At 34.4% G+C, this 20,857-nt stretch overlaps 1 protein-coding gene across 5 annotated transcripts in view; it reads left to right on the plus strand.

Moving 5' to 3' along the window:
* Positions 1-20,857, plus strand: part of LOC127836396 (uncharacterized) — a 37,781-nt gene that overhangs the window by 6,368 nt on the left and 10,556 nt on the right. For 3 of the 5 annotated variants that reach the window (XM_052363016.1, XM_052363015.1, XM_052363017.1), the window contains 5 exons: positions 10,798-10,840; positions 14,086-14,496; positions 14,811-14,912; positions 17,844-17,872; positions 19,980-20,083. In XM_052363016.1, the coding sequence (XP_052218976.1) occupies positions 10,801-10,840; positions 14,086-14,496; positions 14,811-14,912; positions 17,844-17,872; positions 19,980-20,039 (642 nt within the window). In that variant the 5' untranslated portion in view covers positions 10,798-10,800 and the 3' untranslated portion in view covers positions 20,040-20,083. Of the gene's footprint in view, positions 1-2,226; positions 2,337-2,539; positions 2,649-10,797; positions 10,841-14,085; positions 14,497-14,810; positions 14,913-17,843; positions 17,873-19,979; positions 20,084-20,857 lie in introns of those variants that run through there. The other 2 variants (XM_052363012.1, XM_052363013.1) reach the window with 2 other exon arrangements.

Consider the following 20,857-nt stretch of genomic DNA (forward strand, 5'->3'; position numbering starts at 1 on the left):
CACACCGGATGTCGGACGGTCCAATCCACCAGAGGTATCAGACGATCCACTCAACGCCGGATGTTGGATGGTCCAATGCACCAGAGGTATCAGACGATCCACTCCACACCTGATTTCGGACGAATCGTTCCGCACAAGGCATTGGACGTTAATGTCAAGTTCTGAAGGTCAAATTAAGTATTACGTAAATGATTCATAATAGTGAAGAAGTTCAGTATCATTAACTGTTACATATATTTGTTGTAGTGGAAAACGCTTATTGTAAATTTGTGTTTCACGGAACAGATACAGAAAATGAACAATAATTAAAATTATTTGACTTGATATAAACGATCACATACTTAAGGAACAGTTCGTACAGTAAACAGTTATAAATGCAACTAATTGTTAAATACATTGATCAGTTATGATGTTGTGGTTTTTAAAATGCAGTGAAGTACATTTTCTTTTTTTTTTAATAATGAACTGTACGTGATGAATTAAGTTAAGTGTAAGGCAGCATGAGCTTTGTCTTATTAAGAGGGGGGAGGGGGGTAATGGTACACCCCAGGTGTGACAGTAGCATTTACCTTTTTATGGACTGTGAAGTTGTTAGTACTGGTGATATTATCAACTATATAACTATATATATCAGTTGACACATTTTCACAACTGAATATATTATCTTAAACATCAACAGAACTTCAATTTAGATGTTAGCCATCCATGTTTGTTATATTGATTTTCATCGTTTTTTTTAAATAAGGTGCCATTTTTATGTATTGTTATAATGTTTGAAAAGTGACGTCATGTATCGAATGATTGCCTGGTCATTATTTATGGTCATTATTTTTGGTCAGTCACATGACCGGCCTAATTTTGTTCACTGACGAAATTTGGTCACTGTAAGATGTAAAACATTAGGCAAAAATGAGTCATTCGGGTTTAAGTTAAGATCTAGGATAGAGGCATTTCGTTAATAATAATTACTTAGTTTTTTAAGTTAATACCTGTCAGTAATTTATTACATCGATTATATAACCTAGTTGTAGGACTATAATATACGTAAAGTTAACACTGATTTCATAAGTTATATAACACGTTTACTGTATTATTAACAAATTTGTAAATGAACGCGGAACTGGCTTGCTGTGCGTAACATGTAAATTCGGTATAATTACTACCCTAGTGTAAATGCGGTTACAATCAACTTACATTGTGATTTCTTTGCGGGTCATTTAGCACTGCAATAAAGACGTTGTATGAATAAATGATAGTTTTGAATGTTTATTTTGACTCAAGATATTTTGTCAAAAAAACGCACGATAAAAGATAAACTTGAACACACCAGAGGTTCGTAACAATATGCACTTTTGCATGTATTATAATGCCATTTTGAGATTTGTTATACATGTTCGATATAAATAAAGAAGTGCAAACGTGTGTAATATAAAATTCAATAATTTGGCTTTTAAAAATATCTATTGCTTTATCTTCTTAAGCAGACGTTGGTGCTATTGTTCCAGTCATAATTTTAACTAGACTGGGTGGATACTTGCTTGGATCCAAAGGATCAGTACATACTGTCAACTTTCTCCGAATACTTGCTTTATCCTTAGCATCTGCTTAAATCCTCCCCCGAATTTCTTCTTTGTTTTGTTTATTAGTGTCCACTTAATTGGCACTGATCAGTTCTCTCAGATCTCCATCCATCCTGCTGAAAATATGCAGGCTCAAACCTTGACAGTTTCAGGTTTTAGTGTTGAACCTATAATTTATTTCTTGCCATGGCCATATCTCATAAAAGTCTTTTCTATGAACATGTTACTTGATATGGCATTCCATATCCCAGGAACATGTCTTATTACACGCTCACTTTTAAAGAACATGTATTATGCGCGTTCAGACATTTTTTTCATTGACCTTATATGATATGGGCCATATCTCGCGTATTTCGGTTGTGCAACGGCATATAATTAGGATAACATGAGCTTGACTGATGGCAATTGCAGCGGCCAATCACATACTCTTTCTGCTCGAACATACATCATTAAAAGAAATACTGTCTTAATCAAACAATTTACCCACAATTAAGACGTATGACTGGAAGATGCTATGTTGTTAATATGCATGTCTAGATCGTCAAATGTTTGAAAAGGATGTTCAGTGATTACTTTGCGCAGCATTGTCACCATTGTCACCATTCGTAATGCCCGCACATAATGTGTGATTTTTCTTCCCATTTAGAAGTTTGAAGACTCCAGCAAATGTTGACTCAAGCAGCTCAAGCAGTGCTCCCCATGACCCCTCAAACTCAGAAAATGCATACGTCGTATTGCATCCTGAAACTTCTATGGGTATGCTTAGATAATATTGTCTGCAAATCTATTTGTTGTAGATCACTTGTAAAGATAGTGAAATTCTGACCATACTGTGATGATAATACTTTTGCATGTTTAGAGATGTCATTATCGTGTCTTGGTCTACATGTATCATATCTATAAGTGGCAAATAATCTACCTTTTATCTTGGGTCCTACGGTATGCCCCTGATCTCGGTTTTATATCAATTGTATTCAAGACATTAATATGTGGTTAGTTTATCTTGAAGAAATCCTGTTTGCTTTGCATGATTTGCGGACACAACCTTTTCGGCAAGAAGTTTCAGTGGTATGTTTTTTCGACTAAAATATATTTAGACTTTAACAATAATAGTGAAAGCAACAACATGGGAAATAACTAATATTTAAACACGCTTCACTTATCGAAGGGAAGTAACTTGTGTGAACTGTAATTAAAGGTTTTAGGAACATAATTAAGAATTACAATAATTTGTTGTGTGTATTCCAATCTTACCCGATGTAAATCAAACGGTTGTAAATCATTTGTGCTTAACAAATATGTGTACATGATAAGCGCTTCTAGTGTATTATGTAGTACATTTGTATGTTAATTATTGTTTCTTAGTTTCCTTGTCTGTAATTTCATCATGTATAGGTAAAATAATACATTTAAGGATTGTAGAGGATACTATTGAATGGTCTTTACAAAATGATATTCAGAAATACAGTTTGTTCAGTTTGTTTAGCAAAAATTCGGATGAAATATAGTGGAATGGAATTTAAACTGCAATTATTTGCATAAGCGTGCATATTGGCAGCCATCATGCGCATAATCTGATATTTGATTTCGATTTATTCAATTCCAAAACATTAACCATCATAACATTAGTCTATTTAAAACTGAAAAGATCCAAAATAATGGATGGTTTTATCACCACATACGTTTAAATGCTGAAAACGGCGGCCAACTTTGACGCCATCTTTGATTTATAAAAAAAGATACTAGCCCGGCATCATTTGGATTCTTCATCAGTAACATGTACCCTAACACAAAATGACTTTATATTAATCGGATATAACATTCTAAAGATACTTTATTCAAATAAACATGCCGACATAAGTTTCTAAAGAAATCTAAATTCGAAAAATTTTGGCATTTAAATTGAACATTATGAATACACATACACATTACCATTTTTCTCATATCCATACTTATCTTTATTTCGTGGAAAACTCGGATTTGTTGTGTAAATCTATATATATACATTATGCTATTAGAAATATGTGTACACGCGTTGTTCCATTTATGAGGCCTACCTGCCATTAATATTCCTAGTATTAATAGTATGTGTATTGCGAACTCAGCTTATTTCGATCTATCCATAATTATATTATTGGAACATATAAATAATACATATCAAACTTCTATATAAACAAATAACACATACATTTCGAAATTTCATACTTAAAGATATAATAAATCTAAAAACATAATCAAATGCTTTTCCCGTTTAATGTAGTATTTTATGCGTCACTTAAATAAGTGATTTAGATTCAATAAACACAGGATTGTGTCGATGTAAAATGTCACACAAAAACATATAGCAAACCCTATACTCATTTTAAGCATAGAAATATTTGTAAAAATTAACACAATTCGTTATTAAAGGTTATGTACAGTGTATACAGTATTGTTATAGTTATACATATGTAGAAATGGTGTTGGACTATGTGCTCGAACGTCAGAACCACGACATAGTGACGTTCAGTGTTCTCGTTCCACTACAAAATTTACTTAAAAAACTGGCTGTTGACAAAAGGTTGCTGTACGGTTTTTCAAATGTATTGAAAATGGTGAATGTGTTTACCGCGCCTTCAGGAAGGAATGAATAATTGAGAAAGCCAAAAACATCAGTTCCACCATTTCAACGAGAAAGCTTCTCAAGTTCACTGACCATCTTAAACAGTCATTATTGACATCGAAAGCCATTCTTAAGGAACAGAAAGCCCCGTCATCCAAAGATATGGAAGCTGCCCAGAGGAGCATGGACATTGCAAAGGAACGAGGCATGTCCTTCAAGCAGATATTATCTTATGATTTGATTTCTTTATCTTCACCATTTGATGGTGACCGCCCAGCCCATGTTAATAAGTCAAAACTTATTGGGGAGATTGAATCTAGACTGGACATCAGTAAATGGTGTCGGGAATCTCTTCTTCCCAATAATGCCATCGTGGACTTCATGTGTAAGATGCGACAGATGCCACTTGCAGAATTTCCCACTATGGTGGTGCAATCAATGCTGTCATCAACTCAGCGTCAAGCATATGTGAGGGGCCAGAGTACATTCATCTTGTACTAGACTCATACGAGTCATACGAAATGTCTTTAAAGGAAGGTGAACGGTTGCGGCGCGGAGACGAAGCAACATGTATTGCAATTATTGACATGAGCAGGGACACACCAATCCCACAACAACTTAATAAATTCTGGTCATCCGAGGAAAATAAGCGTAATCTTCAACGATTGGTAAGGGATATAGTGTGCAATAACGTCTGTACCAACACTATCATTGCAGGTACAGTTGTCTATGACAATAAAGCTCTTCCAGCAATACAGTTTGGTAATTAGGTCATTCTTGAACTGTTAAACCGGATTGAGGAGGCCGATGCCAGGGTAGTTGCTCATGATGAGTGGGCTGCTCGTATCAAACAGTGTCAAAGAGTACATGTCAAACGACACCGACAGCTTTGTATTATTGCTTCACTTCTCTCCATATTTTCGGACACTCGGTATGAAAGAAATATGGCAGCAGTATGGTAATGGTGAGAAGCGTCGAATGCTTCCTTTGCATCAGGCAATTTCTCGGCTTGTGACAACGCTGGCAAAGACAATTATAAAGGCTCACATATTGACAGGCGACGACTGCATGAGTAAAGTGGGAACCAAGCCTGGAGCTGTGGCCTCTGACCCGGTACAGTTTTCAATGAACATTTGAGAGACAGATACTTTGTCAGAGCAGGATGAAGCATAAGCAGAAAAGTATCTGGTACGCGTCTGAGCAGGGACCAGATCGACGACAACATTTGCGTAAACATTTAGCCATCTCCGACTAGAGAACTATACCAGAGCTAGTGCTGGACTTGATTGCCAACCTCCTACAAGCAGTGTAATCAAAGGTAAGTGTAATCCTCGTAGAGGAGCCTTTCTAATACATAGGGCATGTAAACTGCTTATGAATATTGATGGTCCCGAGACACGGCTGGCACCAGTTACACATGGTTGATGGGAGGAGCATCTTGGATGCTGTTGCCTACAAAGTGCCTGAAGCCTTTACCACGGAGATTGTTGATATTATGCAAGTGTACGTTGTCAGTGTCGTGCTGCTGGGGTGCTTTGCATCACATTTTGTCATGGTGAAGTGGACAATTCACATTGTGAAAACCTGACTTGAAATGACTAACTTTGGAACTGTGTGTAATCTATGTTATACAAAGTATTTGTATACCTATTTAAAGAGAATGATTTCATGTTGATGAGTTGTGTGCTTTTTGGTATAATGCCATATGAAATGAGGTTAGTCCGTTAGCCTGTCCCTAGGACTGGGGATGACTCAGTGATTACACAACCAACACATGACATTGGTTCAAAGTCTTCCCGACATCAACTAGATGTTACGTCGGTTTGACTTTGAGCCAACGTTGAACAAATATTAAGGGGTTGCTTGGAAAGGGGTTTGGTCGATTATCACATTTTCATACTATCTGCATTTGGGTTTGAGTCCAGTTCACTATAGTATTTTTCCATCGAATGTGCAATTTTTCAATTTACTAGTCACTTGTCTGTGAGTACAAGATGCGTAAATTATCTAAATGTGCCAATATTACGTAAAACGTACACAGCAATATTGTAATTGAATTAATTACGTCAACATTTGTGAAATTCAAGTTTATACACTGGCTTTTACTGCCCAAGGTCAACTCAAGGTCGTACAACCTTGTACTTGACCTTTCCGGATCATGTACCCTCCATATTTAACAAGACCTCTCATAACTGAGTTCTTACAAAAATACATAATTTAGAGGTAAAACATTTGATTTTACTCCAAAATGCCATATTGGATTATGGTGTTTTGATGCTCCTGGCAGTCTGACGGACAAGCATCTCGGTGATTTATCATGTATAAGGACTAATTAACTCACATCAAGTGAGAAAATCTCCCAACCCAATTTTGCAAACGGGACTCTAGACCTAGTCCTGCACTAGTGCGAATGTTTATATTGATGCATTAAACGAACACAACTTATATAAGTTTTCATTTAAATTCATTCTTTTGATTTTGAACGACGGTCTTATCAAATTGACGATACGGGCAGGATCGTAACTGTAAGAAAACAACTTCGAGATCTCGTGCTTCCTGAATCTGGGCAAAACCGAACTTAACTTTAAAAAATAGAACTTGACCAGCTGAAGCACGAGTCGGAAGTAGGTCATATAAATATGTTGAATGGTGAAACTCGAGGGCTTATAAATGTAATTGTCATCGCACAGGGAAAAGGAAAATTTAACATGAAGTGTTTTAAAATTTTAACTTGCAGTTATATTTAAACTTGTACTTTCATAGATCAACAACAGAATCATAAACATATGAACTTTTACTTGAAAATTAGCCACAGGCTATCTCATGTAGTTTCTGTTCTGCCAACTTGTATTCTCTGTCAAAGATTAAGGAGCCTGACAATGTCACAACAATGCAAATGTTAACATGAAGCAATATTAGTAAATATTGTAATACTCATTATATTCTGCTGAAACTTGACATTCGTTGTGAAAAAGTCGCGGGCGTACTTATATAAAATAGAATGCAAACCAACTTTTACAGGTGTCGGGATTTACGTACTGTCATGATTTACGTACAGCATCGGAATTGTCCGTCAATATGTATTTGTATAGAAGCCAATAGACTGATGCAATGCCGTTGTGTTTTAGCCAATGCACATCCATATTATATTCTTACATAATTTATATGAATTTCAATTAGGGGAAGTACAATATAGCGTGTGTGTGTAGGTTTTTTCTGGAATTAACATTTACCACGTGCTTGCATCGTGATTCGACAATTATTAGACTACGTTTTTAATCTTATGAACTATTTTATCTTATAAATGTATGAGAAAATGGCAAGATTAAAAAGATTGTCAGGAGAGCAATTTGTGTTCCCCGTCCGTTAGTATTTTATATAAGCAAATGGCTGCAACACACCACTTAGGATAACACAGGATTAAAGGTTATATAGGATAAATAATTTTCTTAGTTGTGCATGTCATAAAACCAATTTTTATATTCAAGCAAAGTATGTCGTAGGTGTAAAAGCTTTATCCAATGACATTACGGCAGTCTCGACATCCTTTGAATTCTCTTTGATTTCATAAGCAATTGGTCATGTTCCTTAAATAACATACTGGCGCATGCTAATAACATCACCTGATATGGTTCCTGACGTATAATTATTCCTCTATATGACTGCCATGTGTAAACCTACCGGTACACTGCATAAGCAATAGGGAAGTCGAGCCTGTTATCACTTAATTGTGAACCCAGTACATTACCACAGGTGGAAGTAACGTACCCTGGATAGTATATGGTCCCAGGAGCCAAATATGTTCAAATAAATATATAAAATCATGTTTAATGAGAGAAAAATTGACAAAGAGCCATGAAAAAAAAAAACCATCCTCTGATATTGAAATCATAACAAGGTCATTAACTAGCATTTATCATAAACCTGTCTTCGCGGGCCGTCAAAAATAGCTTTAATCCAAAGCATCCATTGCTCCTTTTATGGGCAATTGAATAACCTTTCAAAAAAAATATTATTTCAAAGAAATCTGTCCAGCCATTTATTCACAGTCGGCTGATAACCAAGCTATATTTCGGGCCCGTTTGTCAATCCGAATAAATTTTGGATGTACTTTCAAACAATATCTTTGAGATTTCTCCCCTTAATTGATAGCTCTCGTCCTATTCCTTCAAAACAACGAGGCATGTCATATAATGCATGCATATGCAACCACTTAGCCCTTAAAACTAACGAAGATGAGTCAATATTTAACAATATCCAGGGAATCTCCTCTTGTTTAAAATTGTTGAACATTTATGTTCATTGATGTCAAGAGACATCGTGTATTTTTAGCCTACTCTCAATAATGTATCAAACGACATCGATACAAGTACGCCACGTAATTTCACTACTGTCTTCTGTCATCGTATTTTACGCCTATTGAAAAGCTGGGGATGACAACATCAATTGTATCTCTTTGTTGCGATTGAATTCGGTCGATAAAATGATTTTTCTGGCGTAAACTTGTAAGAACGAAATAGGTTAGAATCAAATGTACAAATTAAAAAAATATATACATAATTTATGTATCTCTAAACCATTGTATGGAATACGCGTCATTTTCCTTTATGAGTACGGATTCCATTTTAGCATGCATGGGGAAATATTTTTGATGGATAAGGAGTTATAATACAAATTCAGGAAAGTATTTAAAGGATATGTATTAACGCATTACCATAACGGTAGTTTAACGCAATATCAGTCAGCGTGTATTTTACATTATATTATGTTAAGTTGATTACAGACTGACACTTCACTTGTAAAGTTAGCAGTACAAATGCAGAAATAAATTAATGTGTGATTGATGTACAAAATTCCTCGAACATAGTGCGTACAAGTTTCGTCACCTCATGATAATTATCTGCCAGTGCTTCAGCAATATTGTCAAAGTTTTATGAATCCCTAATGTGTTTGATTAATTGCCATTTGTTTACAATTACCTATATACAAAGGCCAGTGCACAACTCATCCTTCATTTTGTTTGTGATCTTCAAGTGCAACAGCGCCTAATTTTAAGGTGCTACAAATTTCTGTTGACGTAGTTTTGCTTTTTTTCAATAACATATAAAGGCCTTTTAATTTGCATTTCACTATTAGTCCCTTCATTCATAATTCGCTACAAAAGACAACTAAGTAGAAATTGAGTTTTTATATAGCACTTTTAAAAGTGTCAGATAAAAGCTAAAAGCCCTTGCTCAAGGGTCAAGCTCACACTTAAAGGTTTACTAACTGATATTGCTATAATATAATGTATCGGAGTTATAACTTCCATAATTTTACGAAGCGATATTATCATAGCTAATGACCCCCATAAAGAGACATCATGTCGTATGCAACACATGTCATAAGCTCAAAGTTAAAGGTCACTTGCAGAGATTTAGTCAATTATAAATGCATTATAAAGCTTGTAAGGACAATACATTTAACATTACCAGACATGTTTTATGCCCCGAAAGAGTAGAAGTCATGAAGCATTGCACTTGTGCGTTTGTTTTATGAACATCTACAAGCTTTTGTTTTCAACAAAACTTTAACTTTTGTTCGATATTTAATGTAATTAAAACTTTCACATCTGAATGCTGAGTTATCGAATGTGAGATATACAATCTTTTAACGTGTGTGCTTTCGACTCGGCGTCATCTGCTCTGTACACTTTCTCAAACTTTCACTGCCGAATGACCTTTAAGTGCAGATTATCGTAAAAACGGAATTTTGTGTTCAGCGAATTTTGCCAAAATTATAGTTCTGTGTTTATTTTACCACTATAAATATAATTACCCACAAAATGTTGTTTACTCAACTTCGCTATTGATACGTTTTGTGTGTTACTTTTTATAAGTAAACTAGCTAACACGTTGGTGTGTCTGTATTAAGAAAACATTGACAAATTAATCAGGTACAAAAGAGTGAAAAAACATTAAATAAAGCTGGGGCATAAACAGCTATCGAAGGTTGAGCACACATTTTTAAGGGCGGTGCATAAAAATGAGATACCCACACCCTTATCACTCCACTTATTTATTGGATACTTTTTTAAAGTGAGTGATTGTCTTTGGAATGAGAACCTATAAGAGCAACAAATAAATCTCTGCTCGTGTATACATTGTTATTGTTATTAAAATAGCATTAGTTTTGTAAGTTCAAGTTAGGTAAATATAGCATTTAGAAATGCACGCCACTCATTACGATTAATTCACTCGACAATACTAACAATATAATGCATTGGTGATCATATGTCCTTAACGCATATTATGTTTCTCCTGAAACATTACGAGGAGCGAGATATTGAAAACCTGGCCTTGGTTACGAAAAGTAAGAACTTTTCTTTACAAAACAAGACAGTACATACAATAAAGCACACATATTTGGTCTTTGCCATTAACATTTTTTGGGGGATAATAACCGCTTCACTGGAATGCTGAAACACACGTACAGAATTGACTTTATCACAATGCACAAATTTAATCAGACGTAATTGTGGTATTATACTTATTATAGAGTTGCCTATTCGTAAAAAACAAGAAGTCGATCAAAATTAATTATTAAACAAATGAATCATTTTTTATTATTTTTCAGATCATGAGAATCCTGGTGATACTATGTATTTCCTCGTGTTCAGGTATAGTATTGCTTGTGTACAGAAAATGCATCGGCCAACGTTCACGATTTGATCATGATTGTTCTTACTTGTTCCATTATATTTTAGCTCATTTAATCATACGTTACTACTGGCAAGATATTGTTAAGCGTTAATGACATCGATTGCCATGTATCGTGTATCGTCCGTCGTCAAATGCAAACATGGCAAACTAACTCAAACATTTACTCTGAAACAAAAACGCCCAATTAGTATATTTACGGTATGAGTCTTCAGATAGTGGTCCTCAACAAAGCTTTATAAGCTTGGCCCTGCGATCAAACCTAACGACACCACGAGGTTAACATTATTTATTTATAATGTTTAATTAACATCACTTTACAAAATCTTTGACAGCAATTGCAAGGCCAAAAGTCAAGTATTTTATTTTTTTAAATCATATTGTACATCGTTAGTTCAAATCCTTCCTCTGCTGACATAAGTGTTTCTCATGATTACAGTTTAACTTAACTTAAGTTAGAAGTCATGAACTGGCCGAGTTTACTAGCACTAGGCAGGTATGATCCAGGTTTGAGGCTCTTTGAATGTATTTTAAAGAATTTTATCCACTGCAGATATCTTGCTACTATAACCCAAGGGAAAATACATTTAAAAATATTCTTAGCGATATGATAATCATTAGGAATGCTACAGGTTACAATAAACATTAACCGATTAACCTTTTACTGTAACCGGTTATAAACCGGTTGAATGAAACACCTTCAAATTTAGAATGTTAAAGTATACTTTTTCAGTATGTCGTAGTGTTCGTACATGTACTCGTTATAGAAAAGAAAGCAATTTAAGATCGCTTGCGTTGATTGCATAAGCGGCCATATCAGTTTCTTTATTAAAATGTATTACAACATTTATTTTAATATGTAAAATTTTTGTGTAAAAGAATATGAGTAAAAAGAGCTCATCATTTCTATTATGTTCGCGACGTGTGGCTCACAACAATGTGTTTTTGTGTGTTCATTCCGTTGCAACTCCGAAGCAATTGCATAACTACTTAATTAAATGTTTTTTTTTTATAGCTTTCTGATTTCTGTTATGTAATAATTTTTTTATAAACACTTTTCTCAGACGGTTGTGATGGCATTGATGATGACGTTTATTATTTATAATATTTTTAAAATCTGATAAAACAAATACGACGTAAACTGGAAAGGATTTTACTAACGAACCCCTACCACGATTTTTCAAAGCATATCCTTGCGATAATAGAAGTTAATATTTTTCATAATACCATTGTGATGTGGCATTGTGAACCATCGCATGTTTGTTGTTGTCTTGAAAGCTTCTGTTATGTTTATGTATCCATACTACTCAAGATTTCACCATTGAAACACATACCATATAACTTTTTATTTGCATGTTATTCAATATGTCAACTTCGGCAAATTTTAATTCAGTTTTGTAAAAGGTTTTCCATATTTTTGGACTGGTATTACTACAAATAACATACACTGTTGTCCATCTTATGCAGACGAGTTCAATATTTAAGTACATTAACATGCCACTTTTAAAACTGCCGCAATATTATTCAGATGAAATATATATAGAACCACGACTATCGGGAAAAAAATAAATGATGATTAATGACCTGAAATAGAGATAGTATTTAAAACAAGCAAAAACGTGTCTTTAAAGTAGAGTTTACCGAGCTATAAGTCTTCGCAAAGCAATTGGAAGGCAATGTTTTGAAGTTAATATCGTGTTATTGCAGTTTTGATCTATGTTCAGTCAAGATCACAAAAACACGATGCGCGATCGCGAAAATAAATCTCGCATCGTTGTCAGGCTATCGCGCATCGTATTTTCGTAAACTCGCATCGTTATCTCGCGTCGTCGCATCGTAAAATTGTGCCTGTTTATGTTTTTATGTTCTCAACCTTGTAATTCAAAAGTCGACATTGCGAAATCATCTAGAAGATATATGGATATGCTGGTGCGAAAATACGAAGCGAGATTAGTATGAGATTTTGAGATATTACGATTGGAAATCGCTGTATCGTAATCATAATCCCACATAATGTTTTCGTATTTGGTATCCAAATAACTGGCCAAAACGATCGACAAGATTACGTTTTAATTTCGCGATTTTAATATCGCAATATCACATCGTGATCTATCACATTCCCGTATCTTGATCTGCTTTATGACGGTTTCTCACGTTCTCACGCTTGCAATCCATGGATCGGCAGTGTGAAACAACGCGTCGCCATAACGGAACACAGTAGATTGGTACTAGTGATCCGCATTTTATGAAACTTTATTTGCAGTATAATTTTAAGGGTGGACATACTGAAATGGTCAGGCCTTTCGGTTCATATTAGTTTTTAGGGGTAAGTGTCCTTTGTTAATTAAATGGAATGTGCAGTGGCTGTTTTTGTATACGCGCGATTTCTAATGAACTAATGAGTGGATGGTGATGATAAGTCATATGATGTCTTTTAGTAGGGTATAAATGTATATATTTTCATAAGGTCATTTCGCTCAAACGTTTCTGTTTCTACATATTGCACTTTGATCGCAAATAGGTCTCAAAGGAGTGTTAAGTTTCCGCGCGAGAGTCTTTACATGGTAAACTTGCACATATTGTGCGGTGGTCGTACCAATGATTTTTCCGGAACATATTGCCTTATAAATAGGAAAATTTCTTGTGCATCTACTACTTCTTTTTGACATCTCAGGAAATCATGATCGGGATTTTGAGAATGATTTAAAGATGCTTCCATTAAGTGTGAGAATGTTCGCATTGTCATTTTGTTTTTTCCGCGTTAATTATTGTACATGGAGTGATTGTGTGTGTTTACGAATAGAACATTTAAAAGGTTTTTCCCACGCACATTATCGGGCAATTCTTACCAATGTATATAAACATCTATCAATATTTTTCAAATAATTGATGTTTTGTCAAATAATGACCATACTCGGGCGAACAAATCGGTTTGCCTTAAAAAAAAAAGTTCAAATAATTCAAATCTTTAACTAAATGGTTCGCAACCACATTTTAATTGACATGTAGTTGCAACGAGATGTTCATATGATAACTTCCAACTGAACGTCTTGGATTTGTATTCTTATTGGTTCATTCAATACCATAAGATGGGAGCCCTTAACTCTAAACATATGCTAGATTGTTGTCACGTTCTACGCATTAATTGGTGTTGTTAACTTAGATGAACGAATCAATGTCATTTGTCATTCTCGTTTTATTCCAGAACTGTGCATATATGATGTCCACGGGAACAGTATGGTCCACACACTGGATCCTAAAACAGTTACAACACTTGATTTCAAATCACGTACTGATTTAAAGATCCGCTTTACTGACAAATTGAACAAAACACAAATCATAGCAGAGTGCGACACGCATTTAAATACATGTTACATGCTTACCCACTCTCTTGGAAAATACTATTCTGTGTCATATACTGGTGAAGGAGCAATGTTGAACATTGTAAAGGTCACAGGAAAAACACTTGGAACATATTCCTTCTGCGAAAATCTTATTTTGACAAGTTGTGTCAGCACAGAAATAGTGGACATAACAGCAACGGATACAAGTAATTCTGATAACAGTTCAGAACACATCGACAACAATCGAGGCGTTGAGAACGTGTGTTGCCAATGTAAGTACAATAGTTCAGTTACATCGCTTTCTTTCAATTAAAACACGCACAAATAAGTAGTAATACATAAGTTGCAGATGTGTTGGTATGTGTGTTTTTGCGACTGATTTTGTAAGACAATTCGGACTTACCGATATTGATCATGCATATTGTGTCATGAAGTTGTATTCATAATAATATTATTATCGGGCAGCAGAACACGTTTACATTAATTTTGTTATTTGAAATTGTAGTTTAAGTTATATCATTAAATACATATATATTGAACATTCAACCATTTTTATTACATAGGTTTCAAATTGTTTACATTTTAGCCCAAACATACGTTGGATCTCTTGGGGCTGTGCAGGCAGTACATTTAGCCATAAGCGTACTTATCGGCGTATTTATTATATGGGAAAAGTTTTCCATAAAAGGTACACGTAAATATTTAGTAAAGTTAATTTGTACAATAATTTTAAAATGCACTAAAATTACTGTATGCACCAATTGAATCTAACTTCTCAATCAACAAATAAACTGTATGTAAAAATTCCGATAAGTCGTATTTAAGTCCAGGAGGCTATACTATGCCAATCTTATGAAGGCTTTGACAGAATTCCGAGCAAGACGGGGGTTCATTACTGGTGCAAAATCATATCAATTAATGAATGTACTCTACTTTTATATTGCCCTTTATTTGTACCGATGTAATGTCTAATAAAAATGTATTGTACTTGTATAATAGCAGTATGAATAATTGTTTAACATTTATCTTTAGACAATAATATATGACCTCTTGTGACACAACATGTTGTGAATTTACCACATATTGATATTCATGTGGTGTAAGTTGCATCAGTACATGTGTATCATAGGTGATTTTTGAGTTATTTAAGTATCTATTGAAAGTATGTTTTTTTTGTTATAGTAGCCTGAAATTTAATCCTAACAGAAATTAAGGGAAATGTATAAGTATATATAGTTTCGTGATCAAGCTCCATATACTTTTCAAGTTATTTCTTTTTTTTGCGGACGGTCACACGGAGAGACCAAAGCAGAGATTGACATAAAGACACATATTATAATGTGTTTCCATGTACTTTTTTAGTGATTACACTTATGAGTTGAGTTTTAATTCTAATGCCTAGAGGTAAGATATTATACATGAAATATTGTGTTGATGATCTCTACCAAGATTGTTCAAATAAAGTCTTGATGTAAAAACATATCCCGCATTATACATAATGCTACATAATGTAGTAATACATTTAAGTATAAATGAGCTGATCGTTGACCAAAGTTTGATTATAATCCTCATTTTGTTTGTTTAAATTCTAAAACGTTTCTTCCATGTATCTGTATTATTTTCTGAGAAATCTCAGAAACGAGTTTTTGTCTGAAGTACTTGTTATTTTAAGCTTAACCACAAGTGACACATTAACATCTAATGTCTTTTCGAAGATTTTACAATGTTTGTGTCGTTGTTAAATGCTAGTAACAATGACCCGACCTTTGACCATTGCTGAAGAAAAGAACTTACATACCTATTTGCATTTCATTTTTTAACGCACTTTTTTACCAAGTATCATCAAAGTTGGCCGCCCGGTTAGCGCAGTGGTTGGTACGCTCGCATCTCACACGGCGACGCTGGTTCGATCACCGCTTGGTTGGTGGTCACCATCTGAACATGTGGGGTTTTATCTGGGTACACCGGCTACCTTCCACACACCATAATATAACAGTATTCAATCTTTAGGTAATGGTGTTAGTATTGATAACACATTATCTGGTGAAAATATTGTAAACAACATTGTAAGCAAAGTAAACTCTCGTCTTAAATTTATGTATAGAAATGCAAAGTCTTTAGATACAAGGACTAGGCAATATTTATGTTCTACCTTGATTCAGTGTCACATTGACTTTGCTTGTTCCTCTTGGTATCTAAGTTTAAATAAAGGTCTAAAAGAAAAATTACAGATATGTCAAAATAAAATTGTCAGATTTATATATGGAATGGGTCCTAGAGAGTATTAACCAAGGTAACCTGTCAGATATGTCATTGCTAAATGTTGAGAATAGAAATAAGCAATTAAGACCGAATCATGTATTTGAAATTGTTAAAGACAAGTGTCCATCATACCTGAAAAAAAAAATGCATTTGTGAAAGATACCCATTCATATTGAACAAGGGCAAACACATACAATTGTATAGTGTCCAAATGCCATGGTAAAGGAAATGTTACCTTTTACGCAATTAATGATTGTAATGCTTTGCCAGATACAATAAGGAAAATTGATAATAAAGATAAGTTAATATTAGCTGTTAAGAACCATCTATTGTGCTAGGCTAAACACTTAAATTGTATTTTGAGAATATTTGTGCTTAAGTTATCATGGTAAATATATTATAGTATATATTAATAATATATTATTATGATTGTAACAACTTACATGAATACTCAAATTATCAGGGACTTATTGTTCATAGTGTGTATTATACTAAAGTAAGTATAACCTAAACTGGACCCCATTGGAAATAAGCTTTCGAGCTTTCATGGGCAATCCTAGGTTTTTACACTATAATGTATAAGTTATTTCATATTGCATACTAAGTTCACCTAAAGCTGTAAATGTGTTTCAATAATAAATCAAATTACTAGTCTATGCTGAAAATCTGTGATAACAAATATATGTGACATGTTTAACTGTGATAATCAAGCAATAGTTTATATACCATTAGAGTATCATTAAGTCATATTTGAAGAGTGAGGCAGTTGCTGATTTGTTCCCTTCAAATCTAATTTGAGGTGATATTCATTTTAATTGTACAATCTAATTTCATATTATTTTATGACATCTTTTATACCTATAGGTTTAGATAAGCAGCAATCTCACAAATACTTTTAATTTCACAAATACTTTTAGTTAAAATTGTTATGTAAATTTGAATGATAACTTGTATATTGTGTGTGTTAAACCTGAATAAAAATCAATCAATAAATCAATCAATAAATAGGTGGAATTTCAGCTTTAATTTAAAACTTAAGTTATTCTAATATGTTTATTTGGTATGCATGTGATGGGGTCAAAACATAATGCAGCCTTAGGCGCGTAGGGACCGCGTAAAGATCGAAATATACACGTTTCATCGAAGTAGTTTGCAAAATCGCAGGACGGATGGACAGACGATCGTTTGCATAGGCTTAAATAAATCATTAAAAAAGAAATCTAACAGGTTGATATCAAACCCGTTAACTACTTATTCTTGCCTGTACAAAAATGATAGAGAGACGTGCGGACATGTGACCCAACATCGCCTTATAAAAAATATTTACATTATGTTCACTGTATTGCTTTTATTTCAGGTCGTTTATGTCGACGCTTTAGAAAAAAGGTAAAACGTTTTGTTTTATTTAAAATAATAGCAACATTTAGAAGTAAATATTTAATTATATTTCATCAGAACGATTACAATATTCTTACTTGGATAAACATAAGCAAGTTTTCACGATAATTCTTTTACAAATGTACAATGGTTAACCTTTTTTATTTTAAATAATATCGACAATTAGTAGCATACGTTACAACATAACGACAGACAATATAGCAAATGGGATGAACAAAATGAGAAACGTTCATTTCATACTATAATGAACTAGAAGTGGCGTGGCAAAGGCCGACGCGTATCCCCACGCCACATAGATGTTGGGTCAAAAGTTATTATAATATTCGTCGCATGTTGTAAGTAAAATGAGTTGTTTTTTAGCCATTTTACCCATTTATTTACCCATCATTTTGACCCAGGGGGCGGATCAAAATTCCAAATAATGCACGGTCGCACAAATGCTCATAGCTTCCATTTGTTTAAGTTTCAAGGTTCTAGTACTAATAGTTTAGGAGGAGATAGTGGCCAGGACAGACGGACAGACAGCGGAAATCAATTAAATATCCCTACGCTTTTATAAGCCTGGGGATAATTATGTGAACACGAATTGATTTTTAGTGAAAGAAAGTAGTCAAGTGAAAGCGAAATTATAACAAAAAATCATGCTAAACGATGTTGGACGTAATTGTTTGATGCGTTATACGATATTTAAGCAAGTATATGAAATAGAAATTGTTGTAGGCTGTTGCTTCCAACTCCATATTGCTTGAAACGTGCATATATGTGAATAAAACTGAGCCCCATATGTGTCTTAAGTGTGTTAATGTTTATGTGTAATAACTACTTATTTACAAGTCGACTAATTGTATTGTTTTGACCGCCCACATATCAACGTGATCTAGAGATAAGAAAACAAAATTTAAAACCTCTACAATGACCCGATGAGTTTAACCAAATATATGGTTGATTTAGTACATCGTATTCTACCATATAAAGATAAACTATTAAAAGGTATAGAACATGCTAAACAATAAGCGATAAGCAATGATGGTAAGCACAATTTCGTGAATGCGTGCGTTTGTGCGTGTATGTGTGCGTGCATGCTTTATTCCCTCTGTCACACTCTCACGTACGAAACTCCTCCTTCTCCGCCCGATATTCGTCAAAGTTTATAGAATAAACACCTTAAAGTGTAAACGTGCATATTTTCAATGTCATCGTGATTGCATTATATTTAAACGGGTTGAAATTGACCGTATTGTCATAAGAGATGTTCAGTATCAATTGGAAGTGAGTCGGTGTAGAATTGACCTTGAAGGCTGACCTTGAACTTTTACCCCTCAAAATGTGCAGCTCTATGCGGTACACATGCATGCCAAATATCAAGTTGCTATATTCAATATTGCAAAACCTATGGCCAATGCACCATACCTGAGGCATAACAATGAGTGAAAATCTCTGACCCGGCCCCACCCCAACCTCCAGAACTTTTGACCCAGGAGTCAGATCAAAATTCCAAATAGTGCAGGGTAGCACATATGCTAATAGCTACCATTTATGAAAGTTTCAAGGTTCTAGTGCTTATAGTGTAGGAGGAGATAGTGGCCAGGACGGACTGACGGACGGACAGACGGCGGAGATAACCACAATACCCCCGCGCTTTTCAAAAAGCGTGGGGATAATAAGCTAGAATATGCTATTCAGCGTACAATGCGTATCAAATGGCACTTTGTATTAAGTTCATAAAATGTAAGAAAGCGCATTTAGCAAAGTCTCTATATCTTCAAAGATCGAATGCACTTAATAGCAACATTCAGTCTATCTTTAAACAGCATTTGAAATAGTAATTGCACAATTTATTAGTATGTTGTTAATTACAAATACAATTAATCATAGATTAACGGTATTCAATATATCTTATGAAAACCGAATGCTGATTGCTTATGTGAAAAATTCTTTGGAAGAAAATTGGATGTAATGGCTTTTTATTGCATTCTATTTATTTATTTTTTTTTATATAAGATTGCAGAAATTAGTGTTTATTAACACATTGCATTGAATATGTTGTATTTAGATATGTAGCTAAGTAAAAGTCATGCATTCGTATAAATTGTAGTCACAAAAGACCATTAGGAAAGAGGAAGACATTCGTACAGACATGCTCATGCTAGCATGATTACTGATGCAAAAGAGCAGTTCATATCGGATGCAGCAGAAAAGGTATATTACTTTAGGAGGTCGCTTAGTAGTATGACGAACGACTTTATTTTCATTTGAAAACAAACTTGGATCGATTTCATTAGTACCGCACATTTATTTCGTAGAAATTGTTTACAATTTTCGTATCTTTCAAATAAGATATTGTGTATTGTTTTGCACATGTCCCTCGGTCGGTCGGTAAGTCGATAAATATGTATGTATTAAGGTCCAAAGGTTATTCGTTTCCGTGCGACGCCTGTCGATTAAAATGCCAATTGCTGAACTGTCAAGTTTACAAGCGTTTATGTTAGTAAATTTGTTTCCACTTGATATCTTGAGAACGTTTTGTTCCATCATCATGCAAATTGGTATAGTGGCTTCTTAGTAGAAAGTGATGACGCCTAGTGATTTTGAAGCTACCAGCTCAAAAAAGTCACACGGATTTCTTAAAATCAGTTGGGTCTTTGCATCTACAGCACGCCAGCGAACATTTGATTTCTGACCGATATTTATTCCCATTAGTCCAAGATCGGACCTCCAAAACGGCGCGATGTCGGCCCACAATCGACACTCGCATTATGCTATTCTTCCACCGAAATTATGTTAAGATGAATGTATCAGCCCGTCATCGCGCCGATATACATTTTTACATCGGTTTGATAACAGAAAAATCGTTTCCGCACAATATTTAAAGAAAGCGTTGACCTCCGATATTGCAAATATCAATACTGAGTTTACATGAGTTGAAACAAATACGCCTAATAGGTTTGATTTTATAATTCGAAGGTCATAATC

Source organism: Dreissena polymorpha, chromosome 6, assembly GCF_020536995.1.
Source record: "Dreissena polymorpha isolate Duluth1 chromosome 6, UMN_Dpol_1.0, whole genome shotgun sequence".
Lineage (NCBI taxonomy): Eukaryota > Metazoa > Mollusca > Bivalvia > Myida > Dreissenidae > Dreissena > Dreissena polymorpha.